This window comes from Poecilia reticulata, linkage group LG16 (genome assembly GCF_000633615.1).
Source record: "Poecilia reticulata strain Guanapo linkage group LG16, Guppy_female_1.0+MT, whole genome shotgun sequence".
NCBI classification, from domain to species: Eukaryota; Metazoa; Chordata; class Actinopteri; order Cyprinodontiformes; family Poeciliidae; genus Poecilia; species Poecilia reticulata.
The window spans coordinates 15008457-15032484 of record NC_024346.1 but is presented as its reverse complement, the minus strand read 5'-3'; the positions used below and the strand labels follow the sequence as shown (position 1 = coordinate 15032484).

Here is a 24028-nt window from a genome sequence, read left to right as displayed (position 1 = left end):
TCCCATCACAATCTTAAAACATGATGGGCTGTAAAATTATTTCCTATTAAAATTAATAACACAATTTAAGCCAACGACAGATTTAGAAAATATGTTTAATCCTTCAAATCAGACAAAAAAAACATCACCACCACATACTATAACTGAAAGATGGCAGGAGGACAGGCAGTTCATGTTGTATGAGAAGGCATTTCCGTGACTTATATGTACATATGCACATTTATACACCGTAAAAATATAGTAATTGAAGCATATAGGACAACCAGCAACACTGGCTCGTAAGCCGTTTGAAACATTCATGTAGAAAAACAATGGAAGAGCCAGAAACATCATGGAGAGAATATTGGGTATCACAATCTAAACATGAAATATAAAATGTGAAATTGTCAAATAGTCTCCCTTTATAGGCATTAAAAGCTATAAAGTTCCAGACATCCTTCAGTCAGTTTACAATCATCAACAGTAAATAACCTATCATCATCTCAGCCTACAACAATCGATCGCATAAATAAATAAACCCCACAGGGCTGAAAGGTGGCAGATTGCAGTTCGTATTGCATTACTTCAGTTTTGTAGTGTCTACACTTGCCTGCATCCTCAGAGCACCAAAGGATGTTTCTATTGTGCCATAGTGTGGTAGAAAATCTCAGACTTGGTCTTCATCCCGAACCTAACAACCACAGATTTTAAGAAACAGCAAAAAAAAAAAAAACAAACAAAAAAACCCCACATTAAACAGTTGTGGAAAACACAATATGAACTTCTTCTCAAATCAGAATCAGACATTTGGAGTGTTATTTTGGTGACTGTCTGACTCTCAGCCAATGCAACTAAACAAATGTGTTTCAAATGGTTAATATTTAACATTTCAGCATAAATACTTGAAGCACATCATCCACGGAACACAACGGTGGGAAATAGCAGGTCCTAAAGCGCTACCACAGCTGTAGTATATAGAAGTTTTACAGGAATGTGGAATTATCATTTGAAATGTCTCAAGACTATAAATTCAACTGTATGATAAAGAAAAACAGTTTTAAAAAAAATCTACTGGATTCACAATAGATTCAGCATTTCAGAAATGAAATGGTTCAGGAGGAAAACAAACATCCAGTTTCATCATAAACCTTTAAAACACAGGTCACCTGTGTGTTATCATGTAAAAAACACATAAATCCAAGTAGGAGTGGATCTCACATTCTTCAACTCAGGCGCACTCTTCATGTGTCCGCTCTGCTTCTCTCTTTGGTGCCATGAATACAAAAGACTTACACCTACACCCTCAACTCTGTGCATGTATGAACATGACCAATTTGCTTCTCTTGATTAGTTTCTCCATCTCGGCTGCATAGAGCACATGCTTCAGACAATAACAGGAAATGAGACGATGGCAAGTTTTGCTACGGTCACTAGGTAGTAAATCTAATTTCTGCAACAGAAGTCCCTTCTGACAACTAACACCAACTACATCAGTAGCTTTATTCATGTTGTAAACATGAATAAACATCATTGTTCCAAACAATAAAGGAAACCAAATTTGTTGTGTATAAACACTAAGGCTTTTAAAATGCATTAATCTTCAAGATTTTTGAATCAGGTTCTTTTGAAAGTTACAAGCAGTAAACGTGACGTATAACAGATAATTTTGTGTCTGATTTCATGCATCATTAATGAATGTTATTAAAGTAGCATTCACATAGGTGTTTTCATTGAAACCCAGAATATTTTCCCTCAGATTTTCCGGCACTTTCTATTTTATCCTGGCTGTTTGTCGTGAAGCTTTTGTTCACCGACGTTTTGTTCAGAAGCTGAACGTGAGACGGGGGGTTTCTTGCACACACACAAAAAAAAACAAAAAAACAAAACATGATTTTTAGCAATAAAGTGAGTACACTTTATATCACATATAAAGTCATTAAAAAGTTAATGTAATGGAGTAATTGTAAAAAAAAAAAAGTCCAGAGGCATTTTGCTGTTAATTAATAAATGCCAACCTTTTGTTTCAGTTCCAATACAGCTAACGGAATTTTAACTATTACTTAAGCTGAATGAGTTACTTCCTCATCATCCCCTGCTGACAATAACTGTGATCGAGTTAATAAAACTTTATTACAGTCTAAACTGTAACAGAAACTATGAGCTGTAGATGAGCTAACATAATATGACATTAAAAACATATAACTAACTACAAATGCTTAGGCACGCTTCCTCTACAAATTCACACCCAACAAATTCTCATAAAGTCTAGATGAGTCTGTAGTTGTAGATTGTAGTTGTTTTAAGACCTTTTAAGAAATCCTCTTTGCCCTTGGATTCTCTCAGACAAGCACTTAGCTTCAACCTCTCCGACCAACTAATCTGGATTTATACTAAATAAAGATGCCAAGGCAGTTATCTGCTGCAGGTAAGTTATTTACTGCTTGCAACCTTTTTAACAGACCCTCATTTCAAAAAGTCTTAAACAAATCCCCATCAACTCACGGTTAGTAATATTGGTCTAAGACTCGCTGTCATTTCTGTAACCAGCAGAAATGACTCCTGCTTGAAGTCAGGAAAAACAAAAATCAACCGCACTGGCAACTGGTGTTAGTGTTTGCATTAAAATCTGAAACTCTTGTAAACCCTCACAACTGACTGGTTTAGTTAGGACGTACAAATGGCAGTTTGATGAACATCAGCAGTAGTGATAAGGCAGGTTCTGTGTGTAACTACAGCACTAACCTTCAACAATATCAGCTATACATAAAAAAGTAAAAGAAAAACACACAAGGCACAGACATGACAGGTAGACAATAACTTAAAAATGACTACAATTCTATATATATAAAAAACATTAATTTGCCAGCATCTACCATCCAGCCAGGATGCAAACACTTTGATCTGAAGTCATTCCTACTTCAGCATATCTGGCCACTAGGGGCGCAACAATACGTCAGCCGCAATTTTATTACCAATGTTTATATAAGAAACCCATCTTATCCACCAATCTTATCGATCTCCACAAAGGTGTGAAAATCAACCACTTTCCCATTTTGCTCTGCTGTGAGAGAGGACTGACTGTCAGACCCACCCATTAGGTCTGGTTTGCACAGGCAAGGTTAACAATAGCCACCCACTGTTACTAACTTAAGAACTTTGTTGCTGTATTTAGCAACGTTTAAGAAAAAATAATTTAAAAAATAATCGGTATTCTGAATCAGGAGATCAGACTTTTTAAAGATCGGTTGACCAGCAATCGGTGCGTCCCTAGTGGCCACATCAGATCTGGGAGGATTTTCAGATTGTTATAAATGTGGTAAGACTGATTCTACTTCAGAAGAACGTAAAAATACATTCATCAGTGGCAAATGTCTTGATAGTACCACTGAGGCTTCTACAAGAATAATTTAAAACATGAAACTAAACTTATGTCCTCAGGTTTGGTTCGACCCGACTCGCTGCAGCCTCTTGCTCCGATTCCATACAAATACTGTACACAGAAAACAATAGGGAAGAAATGCATATGTGATTGTGGAGTCAAGCAGCAAGTGTTGATTGAATGGTTTCTATTAACTACATTGTCCATTCAGAGTGTCTTTACTGATCAGAGGTACAGAGGATGTGATGTCGCATATTAAGAACCCAGTTGCTCCCTCCATCCACAGAGGTTTGCCCTTCATGTGCTCTGAGCTCAGTGTGCTTCTGCTGGATTATCTGCACAATCACATCTCTTTTGTCTACAACAGGAAGGAGGGCTTGCTTCATTGCAATACACAAGTGACCGAAGCGTTTCTCTGGGACAGCTGTGGACAGACAGCTGTCCAGGCTGTGTGTTCAAACGTGAACACACGGCCTGTGAAGCACTGAAGCCGTCCACTTCTTTTCATTACGGCTCTCCTTGTTGATCACGGAGCGGCTCGAGTTTATACTGAAGGTTGACTAAATAACACAGGTGCTAAGGAGGGGTGTCTTGGACAGATGACTTTCACTCATGCTGATCTTACTTCCAACCACCTCGTCGCATCCAGAAGCGCCTCATCTTCATAGATGTGGCCGGATTTGTTTGGGGTTTTTTTTTTCTTTTTCACTGTGAAATATAATCTGCTGTTAGTAACCTCTTCGTAAGCTATCGCTGCTTTAAGAAAAACGTGGAAAAACACTAGTTTAGACTTACAAAACAGATGTTGGTCTCTGGGATGATGTCGGAGAGAGAAACTACCTCTTCATTTCCAGACAGGTTGGTTGAATTATCAGCGGCCCCTTCCGCCCCCAAACTGGAACAAAGAGAATGTAATTAATGAGGCGAAATGACTCACACAGGCAAGTGAAAGGCAAAGCACTTAGTATTAACCCTCCACGAGACAGTTTGTTGGCACAAACTGCTCAACTTTCCTTTCTGCAGGCTATGTAGAAATGCGACGGAGGAGGGTACACAACCTGCAATTAGCAGCTGGAAAACTAAACCACTTTGTGATGGATGGACATAAAATCTTTTACTGGATAATTACTACAGCAACTACAACAAACAACATTAAACAAAATGCCACTCCAGCTATTATTATTATTATTGGAGGAGCATAATCTCTCATTAAAATATAGATTTTCTTTATTTGAACATTTATTCAATAAAGGGGGAAAAAAAATCCCATGTTAAGAAATGTGCTGCTTAAAATCTCCAGCGGCATAAATGTGTTGGCTCTTCTAAACTCTTAAATTGATGAATTTATAGGACGTTTTCACCAGTAATCCCTTTTTCCCAGGAGAATCAATGTTAACACGACACAAGAGGAATTTTTAGGCTACTGTCATGGCACTCCGTTCAATGGAGCCACAGGTTTATTTGGTTTGGTTTAATTTAAAATCACATTTTAAATTGAAATCAAAGTCCAAGAGGCTTTGATTTTCTGCTATGTTTACACAGGGCAAGGTTTTTAACATGGATTTAAAAGTTTCATATCACATATATGTCATCACTTCCAACCTTTGCCATACTTTGTCCCTAATCTTCGCTGGATAATCTGTTTGCTTTCACGCAATAAACAAACCACGCCAGTACGTCTATGAAGTGGCCGACTGTGTACCTGTGGGAGGTTCCCTGGTCATGATCTGTGTTTGCCGATTTGTGTACTTCTACTCCAACGGACCTGCAGAGAAATGTCACTCAGACCAGAAGCAGCTGAAAGAGCGTGAAAGAGCAACGACAGAGAAAAGGTTCTACCGTAGCGGAGGAGAGGCAGAGCCTGCTCCTGTGCTGCCTAGAGATGAGGTGGATAGATTGGCCTCAGCATCAGCCGGATTGTCTGCTGGCGGAGGAGTCCTAGGAACCAGATCTGGTTTGTCTGACTGAACACCTAACAACCAAAGAAAGAACAAACACTCCAATTTACAAAACCAGTGTAAATAAATAAATAAATGAATGAGTGGGTAAATTCAGTAGAGACAATAGAGCAACCATGATAACACTGAAGTCTTACCGGTCTCAGCCTCTGACTCTGTGCTTTTAAAATGGCTGTGATAGACTAGTCTGGAGTCGCCAGCAGACTGTCCTGCTGTGTGGGAGAGTGGAGTGGGACCCACCAAAGTGGGGGCTCGTCTGAGCCCTCCCTGACCTCCACCACGACTCTTCTTAGAGGGTGACGGCTTAACTGAAGGAGAGATTGGCCACAAGATTACGAGTCAATATAAACAAAGCAACAGCTAAACTTAGGTTTAGTAAAACACAAACAGAGATGCTTACGTGGAATTTTCTTGAAAACGGTGTTGCACATAAACTGCTGGAAACGGTCCGCATAGAAACCAGGTCTGTGAACTGAAACGGTGTCCTGAATCGAGAAAGACATAACCCATAATGCAAATAAACACATCAGATTTGACCATTCTGCTGCAACTGTTTTTCTCCAAAGCTCTTCAAAATTACTTTGGAGGGTATTTTTTAGGTCTAGTCAAATTCAACCAGACTGCAGCCAGGCCTGATCCCAAACCAAGATTCAGTTGTGATAAAGATTGGTGGTAAAGATACATATATCAAATTTTTGTGTCATGTTCCTGTAAGATATTACTCAATTGTTCACTCATTTAGTGACTTGCCTAAAGAAAGGTTCTTGTCGTTGGTACCGTGGGAACAAATCCAAAGTGAGTAACCAGTAAAGCATCTGACCAACTGTGTCAAAACCAACAGCCTTCCAGTCAAACAGCAGCTGTTTGTGCCAACGGTTTTTCCATCAGGCAATTGAGGAAACTGTACACCAACAGTGATGCAGTTGATTCTGCGAGTGGGCAGCTTGATTTTCTATTACAGTAAAGCCCCGTCTTCCTCTTCTATTGCGGCTCATTTGCTGTTGAAAGCTGATTGGTCAAAAGAAGTTCAGAAACTTTGAATTGTTCCATCACCTTTCCTCTCTCGGACAAACATTATGTATTATGACCAGGTCAGTTAAAGTCTTATGTGTTAGGTTCCTGAGAAATCAACGAACCTTTGATAAATCTTACATTTAAACAAATTAATATTTTCAGCAATTAATTCCCTAGTAATAAAGCTTGCCCTTTAATCTGTAGCAAAGAGTTGTAGACTAGAATTAGTGTTAAAGCTCCTGACTGCAAGGTGTTTTTCATTATGTTTCTTTTACTTATTTAAATCATTGGTAAACACATCTTGAAGTGATTCATTAAAACACTGAAGCTTTTATCATTAGCAGGTAGTTTAATTGCAGTACATCACATTGAGGTTCTTACCCCATCATGGACCAGTGCTTTCCAGGAGTGTTCCAACTTCTTAATAAACCTGAATAACATTACCATGATAAAACTGGTGAGAGCTTTTTAAATGTATTAAATGCATGTCTTGTTCTTAAGAACAAATAATTTAGTCATTTAAGAAGAATTCAACACCTACCTGTAGGACTGGAGAATGTCAATGATGCCAATGTAAATGAGTAACCTCTCTCCTTTCACATTGCGAGCCGGAATTCCTCCCACACTGTAAAGTCGGGGTCGGGTCAATGCATTTCATCATTTCATAACTCCACATTTTACCACAAAAGACTAAAAGCTCAGACCTGCAGGTAGCTACACTTACTGGTCTTCTGAGTCCAGAGCTCCTTTTCCTCGAGCTTCGCCCTGGATGGACTCCATGGCGGTACAGTACAAACTCTTCTGGGCTTGTGGTCGACGCTGATCAGGAGTCACTGGACCTTCCAGGGCCACGCTGTCCCCTGAATTACCTCCGCTACGCTCACGCTCTCGACTTGCTTGTTCCATGTTGTGGATGCCCATTAACAAGCTGTAGTCCATGATCTTGAAACTCTGCAGAAGCTGCAGGAAATGAACCAACAGAATGAATTAGCTGCTTATGTGCTCAGAAAAAAAAATTCCCCAAGAGAGGAGAAAATCACTTAAATAACAGTTGCAAATTGATGAGCTGATGAGCTACGACTGGTAATGCATCTGTTCCTAACAAGCTTCAAATATGCTGTAATACGACTTGCAGAAACTATGCAGAGCAGAAACTTCCCTGTCTGGTTATAAAATTAAATAACTTGATATTGTCTTTGCTAGTAGCAGAAAGGAAAAGTAGGACATTGTTAGAAGCATGTAAAATGAATAAAACACTTACTTCTATCAGAGCTAAGTTAAAGTCACTATAATGGATATGTTTGACAGCTTAGCTGCTCTACAGCACAGAAAATAAAACTTGTTTTCATGTTGTTGTTCTAAGTTCTTTTTTTAAGGTCCCCAGGATAAAAAAAATCATGTCTGGTTGAACCAGCTACATTTAAATAGCTGTGGGAAAGTCAAAAGTCTAGATAAATCCTAACCATTCAGAAAGCTAGTTACAAGTTACTACGGAACAGGTATTGGGTCAGTTACAGGTATCGAGGAATACAATGGACCCCCAGCTGTTTGCTGCTTTACAAACGCCAACCAATAGCACATCAAGAAGCACTGCGCTGTTATTTCAGCTTCCCAAGCAGTATTTTCTTCAGAATATATCAGATATGAACTATGGAAATCATGAATAGGTGGATTTTTTTAATGAATAACATGGGAGTCACGTTCCACAGAAAATTCAGCAAATTCTGAACCAAGAATAGAAAGAGGTTCACTGCACAAAGTCTAGGTAAACGGCAAAAATGCTACGCTAAAAACAAAATTACTGAATACGAATACCTGGAAAAATGTTAGTTTCATTCAAACAATGATTCTTGTCCAAATCAGTCAAAAGTGTTAATAAATACCCTAATTAGCAGAGATTGGAACGGGACTTGCCTTGCTGGCCAGTCATGTTTTGTTTTTTTATATATACAAAGTTGTGTAAAAAATAAACAATAAACAGAACAAAACTAAGGAAAAAAAGAAAAGCAGTGGAAAAAGAGCCATCTAATAGGACATGTAATCACTACAAAACAAGCAACTCCAGTAATTCATGCTTTGACAGACCAACAATAATCCACACTGGCATTCAAAGTGAATTGTTGGAAAAACTCATTCAGCACATTAACCCAATAATTGCTCAACAAAAATCTTTAGTTCACCAAGGTATAAAAGAACTATGTTGGCAATGGAGCTGTCTGCCGTCTCTGTCTGTACAATAATAATGTATTCTGCTGTCAATATGTGAGCTCGGTCAGTATTGTTCAGTGCATGATCCTTGAATAATAATCAGTCAACAAAAACAAGTGTCTCTGTGAGACTCACCAAGCAGTCCCTCTGAATAGTCTTGCATAGGGCATTGTAGTTGTCAGCTTCCAGCAGCAAACCGTCAGGCATGTCCTGGATAAAATCCAGGTCTTTGTAAGTAGGAACAGCCTTTTCTCTTTCCTTAGGAGAGGCTCGTCTCTTGTAGGTGGAGCCCTTCAAGTCGTATTTTAGGTGCATGGGAATGATCCGGGGAAGAAGGTTATTCATCACAACAATGCGGATGTTCTTTCCCCCGGCCTGAACGCAGTACAGTCCGTAGAATTTAGGCAGCAGGGTGCGCTTGTTTTGGTTTATATTCTGTAAAAGAAAAAAAAAATACCTTTAATCTTTTTACACCATGTTCAACCCAGATATACCAAATGAGATGTTTTCCCCTTCATATATGCACACATTTAAAAGACCAATGTCTTTAATGTTTAGCTAATGTTCAGACTGCCACAGGGACAGCAAGTACCAGAAGAGGCACCTGTATCCAAAATTTAAAGACAACTGGACAACCTGCATTCCTCGAGATAGTAATAGTTAATGCAATAATAATAGTAATAATAATCCCCTGTCCTGTAAACACTGTAAAGACTCACCATGAAATAACCTGGCAAGAGCTTCTGAAGAAATTCTGCCTCTTTGTGTTGAACGGTCTTGATGATAAACTCATCGTCACTAGAAACGTAGAAGATGGATCCACTGGCTCCCGGGTTTGACAACTCGATTAGTGGCTCATTGCACAGGGAATACTATAACAGAGATGAAAATGTCTGTCATTATCTGAAAAACACTTTTAGTCTATACCAAACAATTGTAACAGAGACAAAAACTGTTTTTAAAATGTGGGAGTTTTTTTCCCTCATACTGCCAATTTTGGAAAAAGTAAAAAAACATATAGCTAAAAGTACTTTCAAACTACAAGCTAAACAACTATTGAAGAATCACTGAAGGCTTAAGAAAAGCTGTAGCTGTGAAAAATGGCAGGATGAGCTTTGTTCTAGCACTGACCAGGTAGTCATCTGGCCGAATGCCAAACATTTCTCTGAAGTATCGGAAAGCAATAGGAGCGTAGGTCTTAAAGCGGAAGTCGCTATAGTGATGAGCAGGGGTCAGGTTACTCCCTTCACTGGAAAACAAATGAGATACAGAGAGATGGCATCAGATTCAAGCTCCAATAACTTAACAGAATTAACACACAAAAAAAAACATTTTTTCATAGATATCTTGCTTAACATTTTTCACCAACCTGGGAAAGAAGATGCTTTCAACCACCACAAAGTCCTGCATGAGAACATCTCGTTCTGCCTTTTGGCTTAGGCTGCCTACTGTGTGAGCAATGCCCAATTGGATTGCTCCCTTTAGGGCAGATGACGTGGTCTAAAGAGGTCAGAAAGGAAAACAGAGTTAGCAAGGGAACAAAAAATATTTCACCCCTCTCAAGTCTTATTTTTAAACAGCTATGTACGAGTTTCCAGTCACAGAAACATCAAATATAAATATATCTATGTAATTACACAAAGGGTTTTTCTTTTCTATTCTTGCTCAGTGCTGCGGGTGGCAATAGACAGAATCGCATTAACCTTTTTGTACGTGGTCTCTCCAGTGGTGGTTTCAACACCCCGGTGCCCGATGGTCTTCTTCATACTTTGAGTTGTGCTTGAAGAACCAGGCAACTGTGCAGCAAGAGAAAGAAAAAAAACTCTGTCTCAGTAAAATGTCTGTGTAAACACAGAAGAGTTAAGGGGTGTAAACTTCAGGACAGACTTATTAATAATCCACAAATCCACAAAGACCTGCAAAGCCATTAGTTAAATAACCAAATAAAGACTTATTTGTCTAACATAGTATCTTTAATAGTTATAACAGGCCACCATTGAAACAGTCATACCACCTTTTGGAGTCGTTAAGCATAAATGTGGTTTACAAAAGCAATTCTGTGACTCCAATAAAAGACTAGAGCTACGTAACACGTTTGTTGTCTGTATTTCAACACCAATAAAATTTCGGTGTCAGAAGTCTACAGTCTCTGTTGCATCATAAAAGCAGGCTTTATTTCGTTTAACTTTACTTTGAGCTTCATTTGAGTCTTGATGAGATTGTCTGACAAACCAGGTAATGATCTGCAGAAATTATGCAGGAGTTTATTAAACACTTTTTAGCTTCACGTGAAAACGATCAGATATTTCTCCAGGTCGTCTAACTTTCACTGAGTCTGTGTTTGTGTAACACATGACAGATGTTCAGACAGGAGAGGCAGCAGCATCCTGAACGTAAACAGAGGTATAAGAGTCAGTATGACCATATCACACTAGTGATGTAGAGACCAGGTACTGGCTGCTATCAGAGTCTCGCATTTTGAGTTTCACTACAAATTTTTAGAAATTTATGCAAAAAAATTTCTAAAACATGCATAACATAATGCAACTGATTTTTTTTTTTTTTTAAAAGGCAAATGTTTTTGCTTTTGCTGCTAAAATAATGAATCTTTTTCATACATTAAAATTGCATATTTAAGAAACATTGGCATACTGCATTTTCATGGATAGAAATTGCTGATGTATAGTGATGGTAGCCATATCATACTGATGTAATGATTGAATTTTAAATTCATGTCAGGAACTGATATAAACAGGACTGTTAGTTTACTCTCCTGTGCAGTGCATACATTTTCTTACAAAGTCACTTTATGTACAAAAAATTTAAACATATTCTGTAAAGGAACTGCATGTTCTATGATTTGTCTTTTTGTTAAACTCATCAAATCAATATAACTCATCTACATATTTGTAATTACAGGCGTTTTTGGTAGAAAATAATGCTGTGGTAGCGCTGTAAAATAAGAAATTCTGAAAAAAAAAAAAAAGAAAAAAAAAAAACACTTCCCATCGCAATGATACTTCAAAAATGTACATTTCTCACGACTACTAAACATCTTCTGGCATCCTTACCTCTGCAGGGGCCATTTTTCGAATGCTGCTGGCCCCTAAAAGATACAAAAAAAAGTTTGTTTATGACATGTAATCTCTAGAGCGACTAAAAACAAACTCGGCCGCTTAAAAGCTTTTGTCATAAAAGAATCCATTAACGGCCGAATATAAAACCCTCTGCTGATTAATTAGGAGGGCTATTTCCAGTGATGGCTGATGACTGTTTGGGTAATGACGAGTCCAGACCTAAATGCGGCCACAGTTACTGACTGCTCCATCTGATATGTCAGATCTATGTGAATTGGAGCTACTTCTCCCCTGTGATGACTGCTCCACATTCATCTGCTCCCGGAGGATGTGTGTCAACATCGCTATGACTTCAGAGAAAAGGCTGCTGCCTACCTTTAGAGCACTGCAAAACTTGCTTTCATCGCTTAGAGTAACTCCATAATGGCAAATATATTTCAAATTCTTAAAAATTCCCCAAACAAAGCCACTTAGTCAATAAAAGAAGTGTAAAAGCTGTATGCTGTAAGTATAAACAAGCTGTATGTTATGCCCAACAACTAGTTAAGATCTGTATGTAGACATGCATACTTCAACTAGATATCAGAAGTGAAATCCCAGCACATAATGTTTGTGAGGTCATACAACTTTGTCCTTACATAAACTTGTTTTGCAAACTTACTCCGTCGCCCACTGTTCAATCCCCTGTGACTTGTAACCAATGGCAACATCTACTCCAAAGCTACACAAACGCTGGTCAAAATGTATACAAAAGCGTTGATGACTGAGAAAATCAGACATTCAAAGCTATAAAAAAAATGATCAAAAGCGTGTTCTATCCGATGCACTGTAAAAAGATATTTCAGCAAAACAAGCCAAATCACAGAATATCATGCATCTTGTCTCGGTTATCAAGGACACACTGCAATCCGGCGGGAAACAATGAGCATCGGTCTGCCCACATTCCCCATCATTATGTAAAACACACTGCATCACCAGCACCAATGCATCTTCTGCTCAAACACACAGAGAATCACTGAATCACACCCATGCCGGTACCTCGCTGCAGAGCTCTCCTCCAGAACTGAGTCCTTATATCTGTGAAGCAGGACACAGTCAGCCTAAACTGGCTCGTTCTCGTGAGTAGGGAAGGCATTACTGATTATACTTAAAAATAAAACACTTTGGGTTTGAAAAGTATAGGAGCAAGCAACCCGCTCAAACCAGTGAAATGACCAAAACTGCATAAGTATGAAGGGGCAAAATGATGTGCGCCTGCTGAAAACAACTAGATTTCTTGTAGCACTGGGGTGAACGTGGTAACGGTGGTTAGAGTTTGTCCCGCAATCAGTGGGTTGGTGGTTCGATTGCCTCTCCATCCGACTTTGTCGTCGTGTCCTTGGGCAATACACTTCCCCCGCCTTGGCTGCTGGTGGTGGTCTGAGGGCCTGGTGGCAGTCAGACTGCCTCTGGGCAGCTGTGGCTACACTGCAATAGTTTACTACCGTGTGTGTGAATGACAAAGCGTTATACAAGTACAAGTCATTTACCATTTATTTGCAAAGAGGTCTTCCTATATTTTTGGTAATCTGTGTACATAGCTAGTTTTACTGCTTTTCTCAAATGCCTAAGTGAAATGTATTAATAATACACAAAGAGGAACCGATTTGAGAAAGGAATTAAACTAACCCAACTGCTTAACAATGGATTCTGCTCATCAGTGGCAAGCCTAAAGGCAAAAGACGAACCATCTGTTCCTCTGTATCTACTAAAGTCTCTGCCAGCATTGATCACAAGGACCCTGCAGCTAAAGAATAATATAGGACATGCTTTTAACGTCCTTTCCAGCCAATGAGGAGCCTGTTGATGTAGTGTTTCTTGGCCCAAAATAGGAAACAGGGTAAGTGAGTACTGGAAGAGAAACTACATGATGTTACTGTCACTCAAGGTTATGAAACTGTGTGCCTGACAGTTTGCTGCATCTTGTTTTTGAACAGTGTTTGGGACTAAGCCATGTAGGAGCCACATGGAGTGCTTTTAAGACACTATTTTTAATCACAGATTCAAACTGGGTGGATACCAGTTCAGAGTGACTCCACAACACGCAGGGAAAATAACTAACTTGGACTCAGAAAGTCTAAATTCGCATGACAGAGAGAATGAACCATCATAATATGATGCGGGCTACGGTTTAAAAACATTTTAGCTACAACTAAAAGAAAACATACTTATTCCTTATTTAATTTTAACCGTGTTGTCAATGCTACTTGTGCTGAAATCAGTGATCCAGGATTAAACTTCAAACAGCTGAACAAATAAAAAAAGGGAATGAATACATGTACTAACGGTGAAAGCATGATAAGCATGTGTTGCTAGTTAAAGGGTTGTAGGAAATCAATAATAATCGACATCCATTAGATGATACACTATGTCAACTGTGAAACCTCAGAGGAAAGAAACGGACCCGCAGGCAGGACGTGACAAACGTAGAGCGGATTTTTCCTTTACCACAGACCGAAAACCAATGAGGAACATGAGGCCTGAATGTGAATGTTTAAATAACTAAAAAACTATCATTTATTTGTGCTTTATAAGTAGATTTATTATTGAGTTCATCCTTTTGCCGAGGATGCTTCATTACCGTTTTAAGGTTAACGTCACCACCGGCTTAGTAAAAGTGGTCCTAGATATTTATTTTTTATTATCAAAAACATACTGCGTCTCTGTATGCAGAAAAAACGGGTTTGAAACAATGGAAGGCTATACTGAACACAAAAACACGCTTCGCTCATGTTAATTACCTACGCAGCTAACTAAGCTAGCTATCACTCCGTTCATTTGTTCTGATGAAATCTCCCATGCTAACTGGCTATATGCTAACTCAAAAAGCCATAACCACCTTGTGGAATCATTTTCATAATCACATAACGCTCCCTCTTTCTGTTTACATCTCAGTTTTCAGAAAACAAAGGAGGAAGATAAATTGACACGCTACCTGTCGGGACTGTTGATCCCGAGTCTGCTGTTTCAGCAGTCGCCATTACGCCTGAACCATCACAAACTGCAGCTACGGTTGAATTCTGATCCCTGCACACCGGCGCCCCCAGCGGACAGACATGAAATATATTTTTTATTTTGCTGCGTTAAACCCATGAAAAAAACCTTTATTAAAGAAATAATATTTAGTTAAATTGTAGTTACCTCCACAGCTTTGATAAAGTTAGTTTTATTAATGCTAATAACAATAATGTATATTAGAATATGTATAATTATTAGATCAGAACATATTATACAAATAGGCTATATAAAAATTACTCATCTATAAAATATTATATAAAATACAAGATGAATTATTATTATTATTGATATTAATATTGTGCACAGTGTTCAATCCTTAATAATATGTGCAGTACTTTAGTTTCTAATTCAAAGAGTCCTGCCAACTTTCTAGCTGTATACACATATTTAAGTCTGTATGTATAATTTGGACCTTGTGTGGATTAGAGTTAATCCAAAATAAATTTAAGATGTGTGCACCCAATTTTTCTTTTTTCAGTTTTTTTAGTACAAGATGTTCAAAACATGAACAATGCCCAACTACTTACCCCAATGAGAAATGTATGCAAACTTCTCATCAGCACTTTATGATACTCACACAATCCAGGATTTAAAATGTCAAGTCACTCACAACAAACCCAAATCAGAGTCAAATGTGTTTTTATTAAACTGTCAGATAAAAATCCATATAAAATTCAGTTTGCAACATCGTTTTAAGGTTTCACCAAAACTGCATTCATCCAAGTCGAATAAATTCAAATATGCACAGAGCAGCAACAAAAAGTAATCAGTGGTACAGCAACAGAGACGAGAGTTTGATTAGAAACTATGCATTAAAAAAATCATTTAGTTTCATTTGTTCTTGTAGCAATGCTTTTCATGTGATGATAATTTTACACCAGCAGTAGATGAAGCTACAAAGTGGTCTACATTTTTAATATCCCTTCAGTATTTGTTTGTGCTCAGTGACTGGAAACCACCTCTGGAGCAAGCTTACAATTTCCAGAAATGGATACTTTCCTGCCAGTGTTATATGCGTTTAAGGGATGGGGCATATTTTTTTCTTCTTCTGGCCCTTCTTAGTCGCTTTGGTGATGGCTTTCATGACATTTTTGCTGAGACACTGTTGAATCTCTTCACGCGAAGTCGTCTTGCAGCAGCGGCGAACAACAGGAGAGGCAGACTTGTTTGATGAACACAGACTCTGGGACATTTCTTCAAGCTGATGTGATCAAGAGAAAACGTCCATATGGAAAGTATAAGAAATTCAGGTTTAGATTTTTAATTAACACATAAAAACGTTTTAGCTTGAATTGTTTTTGAACTCATTCCTTTAGATTAGATCCTTCAAACTTACATTTAACTCAAAACAACTGTTTCTGTCTTGCTCCGGCAGGGGGCAGCATCGGGTCTTCAGTTGAAAACCGACAGGAAATCTGCACACAGGTCACGTTGTTATTCTACAGCTAAAAAATACAATTGAGAAGTTCATTTATCTAAGCAAATTAATTTATTTATTTTTCATTCTATACACTAATATTTATTTCTTTTTGTTTTTTCATTAAGGCACACATTAAACTTCTGCATTCAGATCACACTATATACATTCTCTATGATTTTAAGCTCAGGTCAGTTTGCTGACTAATCAACGGGTACAGCAGCCGTGAAAGCAGGTTTTGGTACTTTTGGCAGTGTAGACAGGTGGCAAGTCCTGAAGGAAAATAAAATCAGTATCTATATAAAGCTTGTCAGAGGAAGGAGGCATGAAAATCTCTCCAAGTTCCTTGTAGGCAGCTGTGCTGACCATGGGGCTGATAAAAACAAACTGGACTAACACCAGTACACGACAAGACTCTGTAAATCATCACTGACAGAGAAACCTTCACGCTTGACCTTGTATTTTGTGGTTTCCCTTCGTTCTTTCAAACTTACTTACTCTAAAACTCCAAATTAAATGAAACGGGTAATAAAATGTACTTCTATTTGAAAAGAGGACTTTGAAGCAGGTTAGACACTACTGATGATGTCTCTGGTGCAGAACTGACTTAAAGTCAAGGAACCCAATGGTTGTAGTCCATCTTTTGTAATCATTTGTGATTGCTCTCGAAGGGCTGACTCTAGTTGTGAATTTTCCTCTATACTCTTTAATGAATGTTGCTTTATAATCCTCTCAAACCTTGGCAACTCCTGTTGCTGGTGCGTGTTTTTCTACCACGCTGTTTCCTTCCACTCAACTTTCTATTAATATGCTTATGTAACCCCCATGGTCTGTCGGTATGTTTAATGTGTTGTCTTAGTTCTTAGAATGTCCTGTAGAGGGCACTAGACCCAAATTTCTCCTGTGTCGGAAAAGAAGAAGAGTAAGGCATAAGGGAGAAGAAGGAGAAATGGCAGACTATGCAGACTAAGCATGTTTCAGCAGAAATAGAGAAGTCACTAGTCACTACTGCTGCTGTTATACGAAAGAAATCTGTAATTTTGAACTGGATTAWGTACATTCTGTTCCAGGATTTCTCCGGTGAGTCTGTCGTTTTATTTTCAGCTGCTTATTTATGCAGAATGGCTACCTAGCCGGAGCTAATGTTGCTCAGTTTTTCTGAACAAGAAAAAAAAACCAACCGGAGTATATTGTGTCACTCTGTAAGTAGCATAGTTCTGTGAAATGAGACTGTTTTATGGTGAAGTGATGTTATTAAGTAAGTTCTTTATTACTGAGTTTTTTTTTTTTTGTTTGTTTATTTGAAACGCTAATTTGTTTTTTAATGAGAAGTAATTGAAAGAATCTCGCTGATTTCCATATACCTGCATGATCGGTTAACACTTTGCATGCAGGTTGGTTTTTTTAATGGCCGACATCTGAACGTGGAGTTCCAGAAGCAGGAGGGCCCCGCCGCCATCTTTGTGACTCGGACTGAAGCCTGGAAAGAGGAGGGACTGTGCGGCTGAAGCTGGACATTTTGCTTGGACAACAGATAAGCTTTTTGAACAAAAAGGGGCCCCCAATACCTCGAATTAGTTTTTTTATTCCACAAACTATTTGTTCAGAAAAATTTTTTCCCAAAAAATTGACTATCTATGTGCACATTGACTGAATTGACTGACTGAACTGTATATTGACTGACTAACTGGGAAATGTAATTTTTTTCTCTTGGAAAAGAAGCGGTTGCTGAAATGAGCTTCCTTAAGCTATTATAACTTAAGAAACCTACCCTTATTTTTCTGAATATTTTGTTTTTTCTAAGGGTGGACAATTTAAGTTTTATTAATCTTCATGAAGGTAATTGGTGTTATCTGAATTATTATTCTTTTGTGGGGAAAGAAAAATAAACTGGAGTTGTTGAATTTATTTGCTTATCATCCTCCTGTGTGATCCTAGAACAAAAGTAACTTTACCGCTGAGTTTATTGCTAATTAAACTAAGTAGTGGTTACACTTAGATACGGCACTCTATGAACAACCAGCTTTTTTTACCAATGCCCTCGTGTGTCTTGTGTCCTTATGGACGCTGCAAATGACTCTCTGGTAGACAACTGGCAATCTAGCGATCCTTCCCATGACTTTGTAGGCCATAGCAGAACATTTCTGTACCTATTAGATATATTTTTATTAACTTAATAAAAAAAGACATTTTTTGAGAAACACAATTTGGAATTTTTAAACTATGCGTCTGAAAATGGCAATTTACGCTTTAAATAGGTCAATCTGTGCATAAAACCTCTAGGACCTTCAATTTTAGAAAGTAAAATACTAAAATTATTTTACTTTTTGTGATAAATATTTACAATTCGTCAGTATTGATTTTCTGCAATAGTGGAATAAATGTATTCAGGAAAAAAACAAAGAAAACCCTCAGAATGTACTGCAGTCTGACCTGTTGTTGATAATCTGGGTATCACACATCTTGTTCAGTGTGGGTTCCTCGGCAGCAGACGTCGTGTTATAAAGTGGATCTGAAGAAAGTGACTGGAAACAACTGTACTGATCATCTGTCTGGCAACACTCCTGCCGACCATTAACCGAGCAGTACCTATTAAGCTCCTCGCGCCACTGAAACAAACCCAGAAATTTCCATCAAAATCATTCAGATGGAATAAGACATACTGTGTACGTTGAAAGCTTCTTCTTGTACCTTCTGTTCAGCACAGTTGAGCACTCCCTTCTTCTTTTTGCAGCACTGCTTGAATCTCTTTTCCAGGCGGTTGATGGTCTTAACCTGACGGGCCAGCAGCTCATAGCCTGAGCGCGGCAGACACTTGGTTGTGTAGAGAGGCCGGCGTTTCCGGTTGCCACACAGTGACTCAATGTTGCCTGCTGTAGGCCTTCCAGGAGGAAAGTTGATGTCGGTTTTTGGGGAAGCAGGTGCGTTGATTTCTGGCTTTTCTCCACCTAATGCTCTGATACTAGATGGACTCATTCGGATCCTGCAATGCAAGTGGCACAAATCCAAATATTTCTTCATTCAAGCTATTTATTCATAAAACGGAGAACTGTGTTTTGCAATGTGTCTCACTTCCCTTTCTACCATATGACTTATTATTCCTAGGGACTTCTCGTTTGAGTTACCTGATGAGGCAGATGTTATGCTGTGAGCTTTAGTGGATAACTTATCATTTGGCACAACTTTCAAAATGTTTTTTTCTAAGACACTTAGTTGCATTACTCCTATGGGCTGCCTGTCTTGTTTCTATTCCTGCAATCACACCAAAATGAGGTTTTCTAGATCTAATGGCCTAAATAAACATTTAGTCAAATTAAAACCACAAACATTAATACACTTTATAGGCCAACACAGCGTAGTACATAATTGTGAAGCAGAAGAGAAACGATACAAGGTTAAAATAATACAAACAGAAATCAGCAGCAGAAAATCTCCATAAGGCAGTCAAAAGGATCATGGTAACTCTGGAGAAGCTGCAAAGACTTACAGGACACTGTCAGCAGGAGAATCATTACTTAACCTTCGCTTATTTATTTTTAAAAAGAAAAGGTCATTGTCGAAAGAAAGCCATAAGACCAAGTTTGAACTGCTTAGCATGAACGCAAAAGTTTATGTATTTGTTTCAGCACATAACCCATGCCTCTCTGCGCATTTTGAATCTAGTTCTCTAGATACTACTCATGTGTTGCAGCAAAATGTGGTTCTACAAAGAATTGACTCAGGGGATATGAATACAAATGCAGAGCACATTTGGATGTTCATTTCTAAAAGAAAAAAAATGATATGATAAAATGTGAAAAATGTACAGTAAGTGGCACTCCTGTTGACCGACCTTGGGCAGTTGTTTAGGTTGAAGTGGAAGGTTTCTGAAGAGCCAATCTCCTCCACAGGTAACTCCTGAGATGGATTATAGTTGGGATTTTGAGCGTCATCATTGAAACAGCTCAGTCTGCTCATTCCTCCCTGCCTGCAGCATTCATAGAGCCGATCTTTCACAGACGAATCCTCCTCACAGAACAGCTGAACTGATTGCTCCCACTGGAGAAAACACAGACAAAATACCGAATGCTGACATGCTGAAAGAAGCGAATGCTAACGGAAAATCCGCAGCATGGAGACATTTTGTTGCACAGCATCCCAGGAAAAGTTTTGAAGATAAGAGGCACCTTTTACCCACATTTCTTTAGCAGAAACAAAATGCTCAATGTCAGGGAAGTTTTATGCTTCTTTTCATATTCACATTAATTTGAGTTCAAAAAGTAAAGAAATCTATTCAAGGAGTAAAATCAAACATCATTTCATGTCTGTCATTTTAAATTGCATCAAGATGCACTGATTGCAAAACGACAGACAATGCACGTCATTTGATTGAAAAACTTGCTGAGTCTGCCGTTACGAAAAACTTACCGCTTGTGTTGCACAACACAGCGTCCCTTCAGTCCCCCATGTCTGGTTCCCTTTGCAGCATGTGCTGAACCATGACTCTGCATTATTGACAGCTGTGGCCATGCGCCTTTGTTTGCTAAAACCAGAACGAGGAAAGTAAGAGTCTGGGTAGCGAGGTCGATGGTCGGCGTGAACACAGATGGCCTGGATGTTGTCGGGCATCGGTCGGCCGAGGGGAAACTGGACAGGATAATTTTGCGGAGGCTGGAAAGCGCGGGGCTGAAAACTAGGTCGACCTTTGAGGAAAAGACAAACAGTTTTGTTGTTGGAGGTGTTGCACGCTGAGTGAGTTAAACAAAAGACAAAGCAGAAAATGCATACCTCTTCTTGGTCCTGGTTTATCTTCTGATGCAGAAGGTTTTGATCACATGAAAAAAAAAAAAAGCAAACACTGTTATGCTGGATGATTAGGATGGATGAATGCATGTGATTAAGACATTAAAGGTTATTTACCTTTTCTCTGCACTGTGAATAGATCTGTGATGCAGAAAATTGTAGAATTTATTTTATCTGGGAAAACGTACGATTTTTAAAGAATGTAAGAAGATAAACTGTACCGCCAACATGTAGAAGCTCTGACAAATCCACTTCTCTCTGCATCAAGTCTGGTTCCTCCAGAACTGAAAAACACATTTGATTTCAAATAGACTTTTAATATACCAATGCATTTTAACTGGTTAAAAAAATATCCAAGACAACATAAACTGAAAGACGAAAAACACATTCCCAAAGAGCAACTAAATTCCACAGATTAACAACAGATGGCAAAAACAAATGTATAAGTAAATAAGGTGGATCACACAAAACAGCACCACAGTCATATATCTGGTCATTTATAGCTTCTTGAAATGATGATAGAAATGATGATTAAATTTTTCTTTAGGCCATTAAATGATTCTTGTCATCATTCTTGTCATCATGGCCTGAAGTGTAAGCCAAAAAGTCCCTGCTTAGGATCTTCATGCCAGCAGGGAGAGCCCACAGAACTTGATTTCTTGTTATTTATAGCATTATCAAGATTGATTCAACTTTTAACATATTCTATTGTTTTTTATTGCAGGTGTAATATGTATTTTGAATTAAATTTACATGAACTGGTTCTTAAATTAATTTAAAATAGAAATTTGACAATTATAAACATTCAAACTGAAATTCCAGAAGATTGATGGTTAAGTTAATCGACTAATACCTTGTAAGTACAAAAGTGTATTCTCTCTTTTTTTTACTTGTGTCATATTTAATGCCCATTGCAATTGTTGAAGTCAATCAAACTTGGCTCTCTTGAGTTGAGACATGGACATGACTAGTAAGTCAAAGAAACAGCCCAAACCTATGTTCAGATCCCCCCTTCTAAAGCTTTACCCAGAGTTATTTTTCTAACAGATAAACAAATCCACTGACAGAATTGTCAGTGAGTTTAGGGAATTATTTTTTTATCTTGCCGGATGAGCAGAGTGTACAAATAGTTTTTCAATTCAAAAAGTTAAACACATAGATTATATAAATCCATACACCATACTAATATACTTCATTTGTTTGTTTCTGTCCAGTTCAGGTTCAGAAAAATGCAAATGAAAACCTGAAATTTGGTTTCTCAGAGAATAAACATTATTACAAAAGATAAAAAACGAAAAGTTAAAACACTGAAATTAAACATTCTGGCCGACAAAATCATGTGGACTTGTCCATCCGACAGACATGGACACCGTCCTAAAGATTGCTAAAGGAACTAGCTGTTCAGACATGGTCGCTTCAATATGGATTCGTTGAAAGTTGAGTGGAAGGAAAACAGGTGGTAGGAAAAGGTGTACCAGCAACATGATAGCTGAACCTCTGGGGAGATTCACATTGTCAAAAAAGAAAATGTAAAACCCCAAACCCAGCAATGCAGAGGAGTTGAAGTTTGCTATTAAAGCAACCTGAACTCCCTGAAAACCTCAGGCTGATCAGCTTCATGTCAGACTGCAACCAAAAAGAGCCCCAACCAAGTATTCAGAGGGTTTTCTCTACAGCACATGCACATGTTATTGGTTCAGTGTTATATTTTCTGGACTGTTGGGTTTTCATCAACAAAATTAACAGATATAAATAATCAGTGTCACTCCATGTGTAATGAAGGGAAACACACCTTGACCGGGAAAGTCAGGGGATATTGTGACCTCACGCTGAAGACAAGTTTCAGCATCTGGAAAATGGTAAACAGAAGGAATGAAAAAAAGTTATGCAACATGAGCTGTTATGATGCCAATTCCTGCATAACAGACTGCTTGTAATTCTCCACTGAAGAAAATGCAGTCAACACAAGAAGTCTTTTTTTTTTAAAGAACATTTAGGCTTTTTATAAAATCATTATTCTAACAAAAAAAAACTGAAATACAAGAATTTATTCGCAAAAAGTATATCCGGTTATATATGTTTCAGAAGACGAAAAATATATAAAAGCTTGGAGGAAAGATAAAATGTAAACAAGTACTATATAAGTATAAAGACTTTCTCTCTCTGCCGTTGTGACGAACAAATATGGAGTCCTGCCAGAAAGCACAACAACTCTAAGAAAAGGGAGGGAAAACATCCGGACCAACCTTTGCAGGCTGAGCTCAGTAACACCAAGAGCGACGCGGCGGCGTAAACTAATGCCCAGGAGGAGCCCATGGTCGTGTCCGTCCCGCTGCGAGTCTCCTGCTGTACGGAGCGGAATATCCTGACCCAGTTATTATGGCAGGTCAGAGGCCGCCCAGGAAACAGCCCGGTCCGTTAATTGGTCCGACAGAAGCTGCTGCGCTGTCTGTCTGTCTGTCCGTCTGAGAGCTCAACCCTTCTGCAACCGGGCACACGTTTCCACGGTAGCAGCTGGAGCAGCAGAGGCGGAGTGGGGAGAACATGGGGGCTGGGAGGGAAGTTTTACAACGTGACTCATAAGAAATGGTTTTAGATAACAGGATTTGGTTGGATTAAAAACTGAGAACCCACTGCGTTAAAAGGCAGCATGTCTGAACCTGTCTCTTGTTCTACTTTTGGTACTTCATCCCAAATTCTAGTCTAGATCATAAGGGTGTCATGGCTCTGTGGGTTTATTTATGCACAACACTTGAGTTAAACGGGAGGCATGCACGGATGGATCAAACACACGTCTTCCTTTTGTGGCATCATGAAAGAAATCAGCCAAGCTTTAAGAAATGTGGCTCTCTGCCGATCTGGTCTGACCCAGGGAACAATTTCCAGATACCTTTTTCTGTTCAAAACAATTGCATGGGAATGTCTGACAATCACGACGCTCAGGAAGCAGATGAGTTCTGTCCAAGAGATTAAAGTAGTTTAATTTGAAATGTGCGTGTAAGTCTCCATTAAGAGTCATTATCTAGACCAGTGTTTTTCAACCGCTGTTCCGCGAGTGATCGTCAGGTGTGCCGTGGAAATTATTCAATTTCACCTACGGTACCGTATTTTCCGGACTATAAGCTGCTACTTTTTTCCTAAGCTTTGAACCATGCGG

The 24028-nt window shown here is 38.6% G+C and overlaps 2 protein-coding genes and 1 long non-coding RNA gene across 6 annotated transcripts; 1 reads left to right on the top strand and 2 right to left on the bottom strand.

The window, feature by feature from the left end:
* Nucleotides 1-76: 76 nt before the first annotated feature.
* LOC103478143 (phosphatidylinositol 4-phosphate 5-kinase type-1 alpha-like) lies at nt 77-14671 on the bottom strand. Of its 3 annotated transcripts, XM_008431679.1 has the most exons (17): nt 14590-14639; nt 12654-12692; nt 11610-11644; nt 10242-10334; nt 9908-10038; nt 9670-9787; nt 9258-9410; nt 8674-8973; nt 7055-7290; nt 6872-6955; nt 6712-6760; nt 5717-5801; nt 5454-5624; nt 5198-5330; nt 5061-5123; nt 4154-4253; nt 77-4066 (listed from the first exon to the last, which is right to left on the bottom strand). In XM_008431679.1, exons 1-17 carry the CDS (start codon nt 14633-14635, stop codon nt 4064-4066), a joined length of 1839 nt encoding a protein of 612 aa, XP_008429901.1. In that variant the 5' UTR covers nt 14636-14639; the 3' UTR covers nt 77-4063. The 3 variants fall into 3 exon arrangements, with proteins under 3 accessions (XP_008429901.1, XP_008429902.1, XP_017165171.1); XM_008431680.1 differs by lacking the exon at nt 12654-12692 and having other exon boundaries at nt 14590-14671; XM_017309682.1 differs by lacking the exon at nt 14590-14639 and having other exon boundaries at nt 12654-14577.
* A 623-nt stretch (nt 14672-15294) lies between these two features.
* ecm1b (extracellular matrix protein 1b) lies at nt 15295-23387 on the bottom strand. 2 transcript variants are annotated; one of them, XM_017309224.1, is made up of 11 exons: nt 23118-23387; nt 22664-22720; nt 21093-21155; nt 20989-21012; nt 20857-20877; nt 20497-20771; nt 19922-20127; nt 18781-19072; nt 18523-18698; nt 16009-16087; nt 15295-15873 (listed from the first exon to the last, which is right to left on the bottom strand). In XM_017309224.1, the coding sequence occupies exons 1-11, from the start codon at nt 23185-23187 to the stop codon at nt 15691-15693; spliced, it is 1446 nt and encodes a 481-aa protein (XP_017164713.1). In that variant the 5' UTR covers nt 23188-23387; the 3' UTR covers nt 15295-15690. The 2 variants fall into 2 exon arrangements, with proteins under 2 accessions (XP_017164713.1, XP_008429899.1); XM_008431677.1 differs by having other exon boundaries at nt 20857-20880; nt 23118-23386.
* Nucleotides 16094-17997, top strand: LOC108166985 (uncharacterized). The gene is made up of 2 exons (XR_001777389.1): nt 16094-17169; nt 17484-17997. It is a non-coding gene; the product is annotated as an uncharacterized LOC108166985 (long non-coding RNA).
* Nucleotides 23388-24028: the final 641 nt, after the last annotated feature.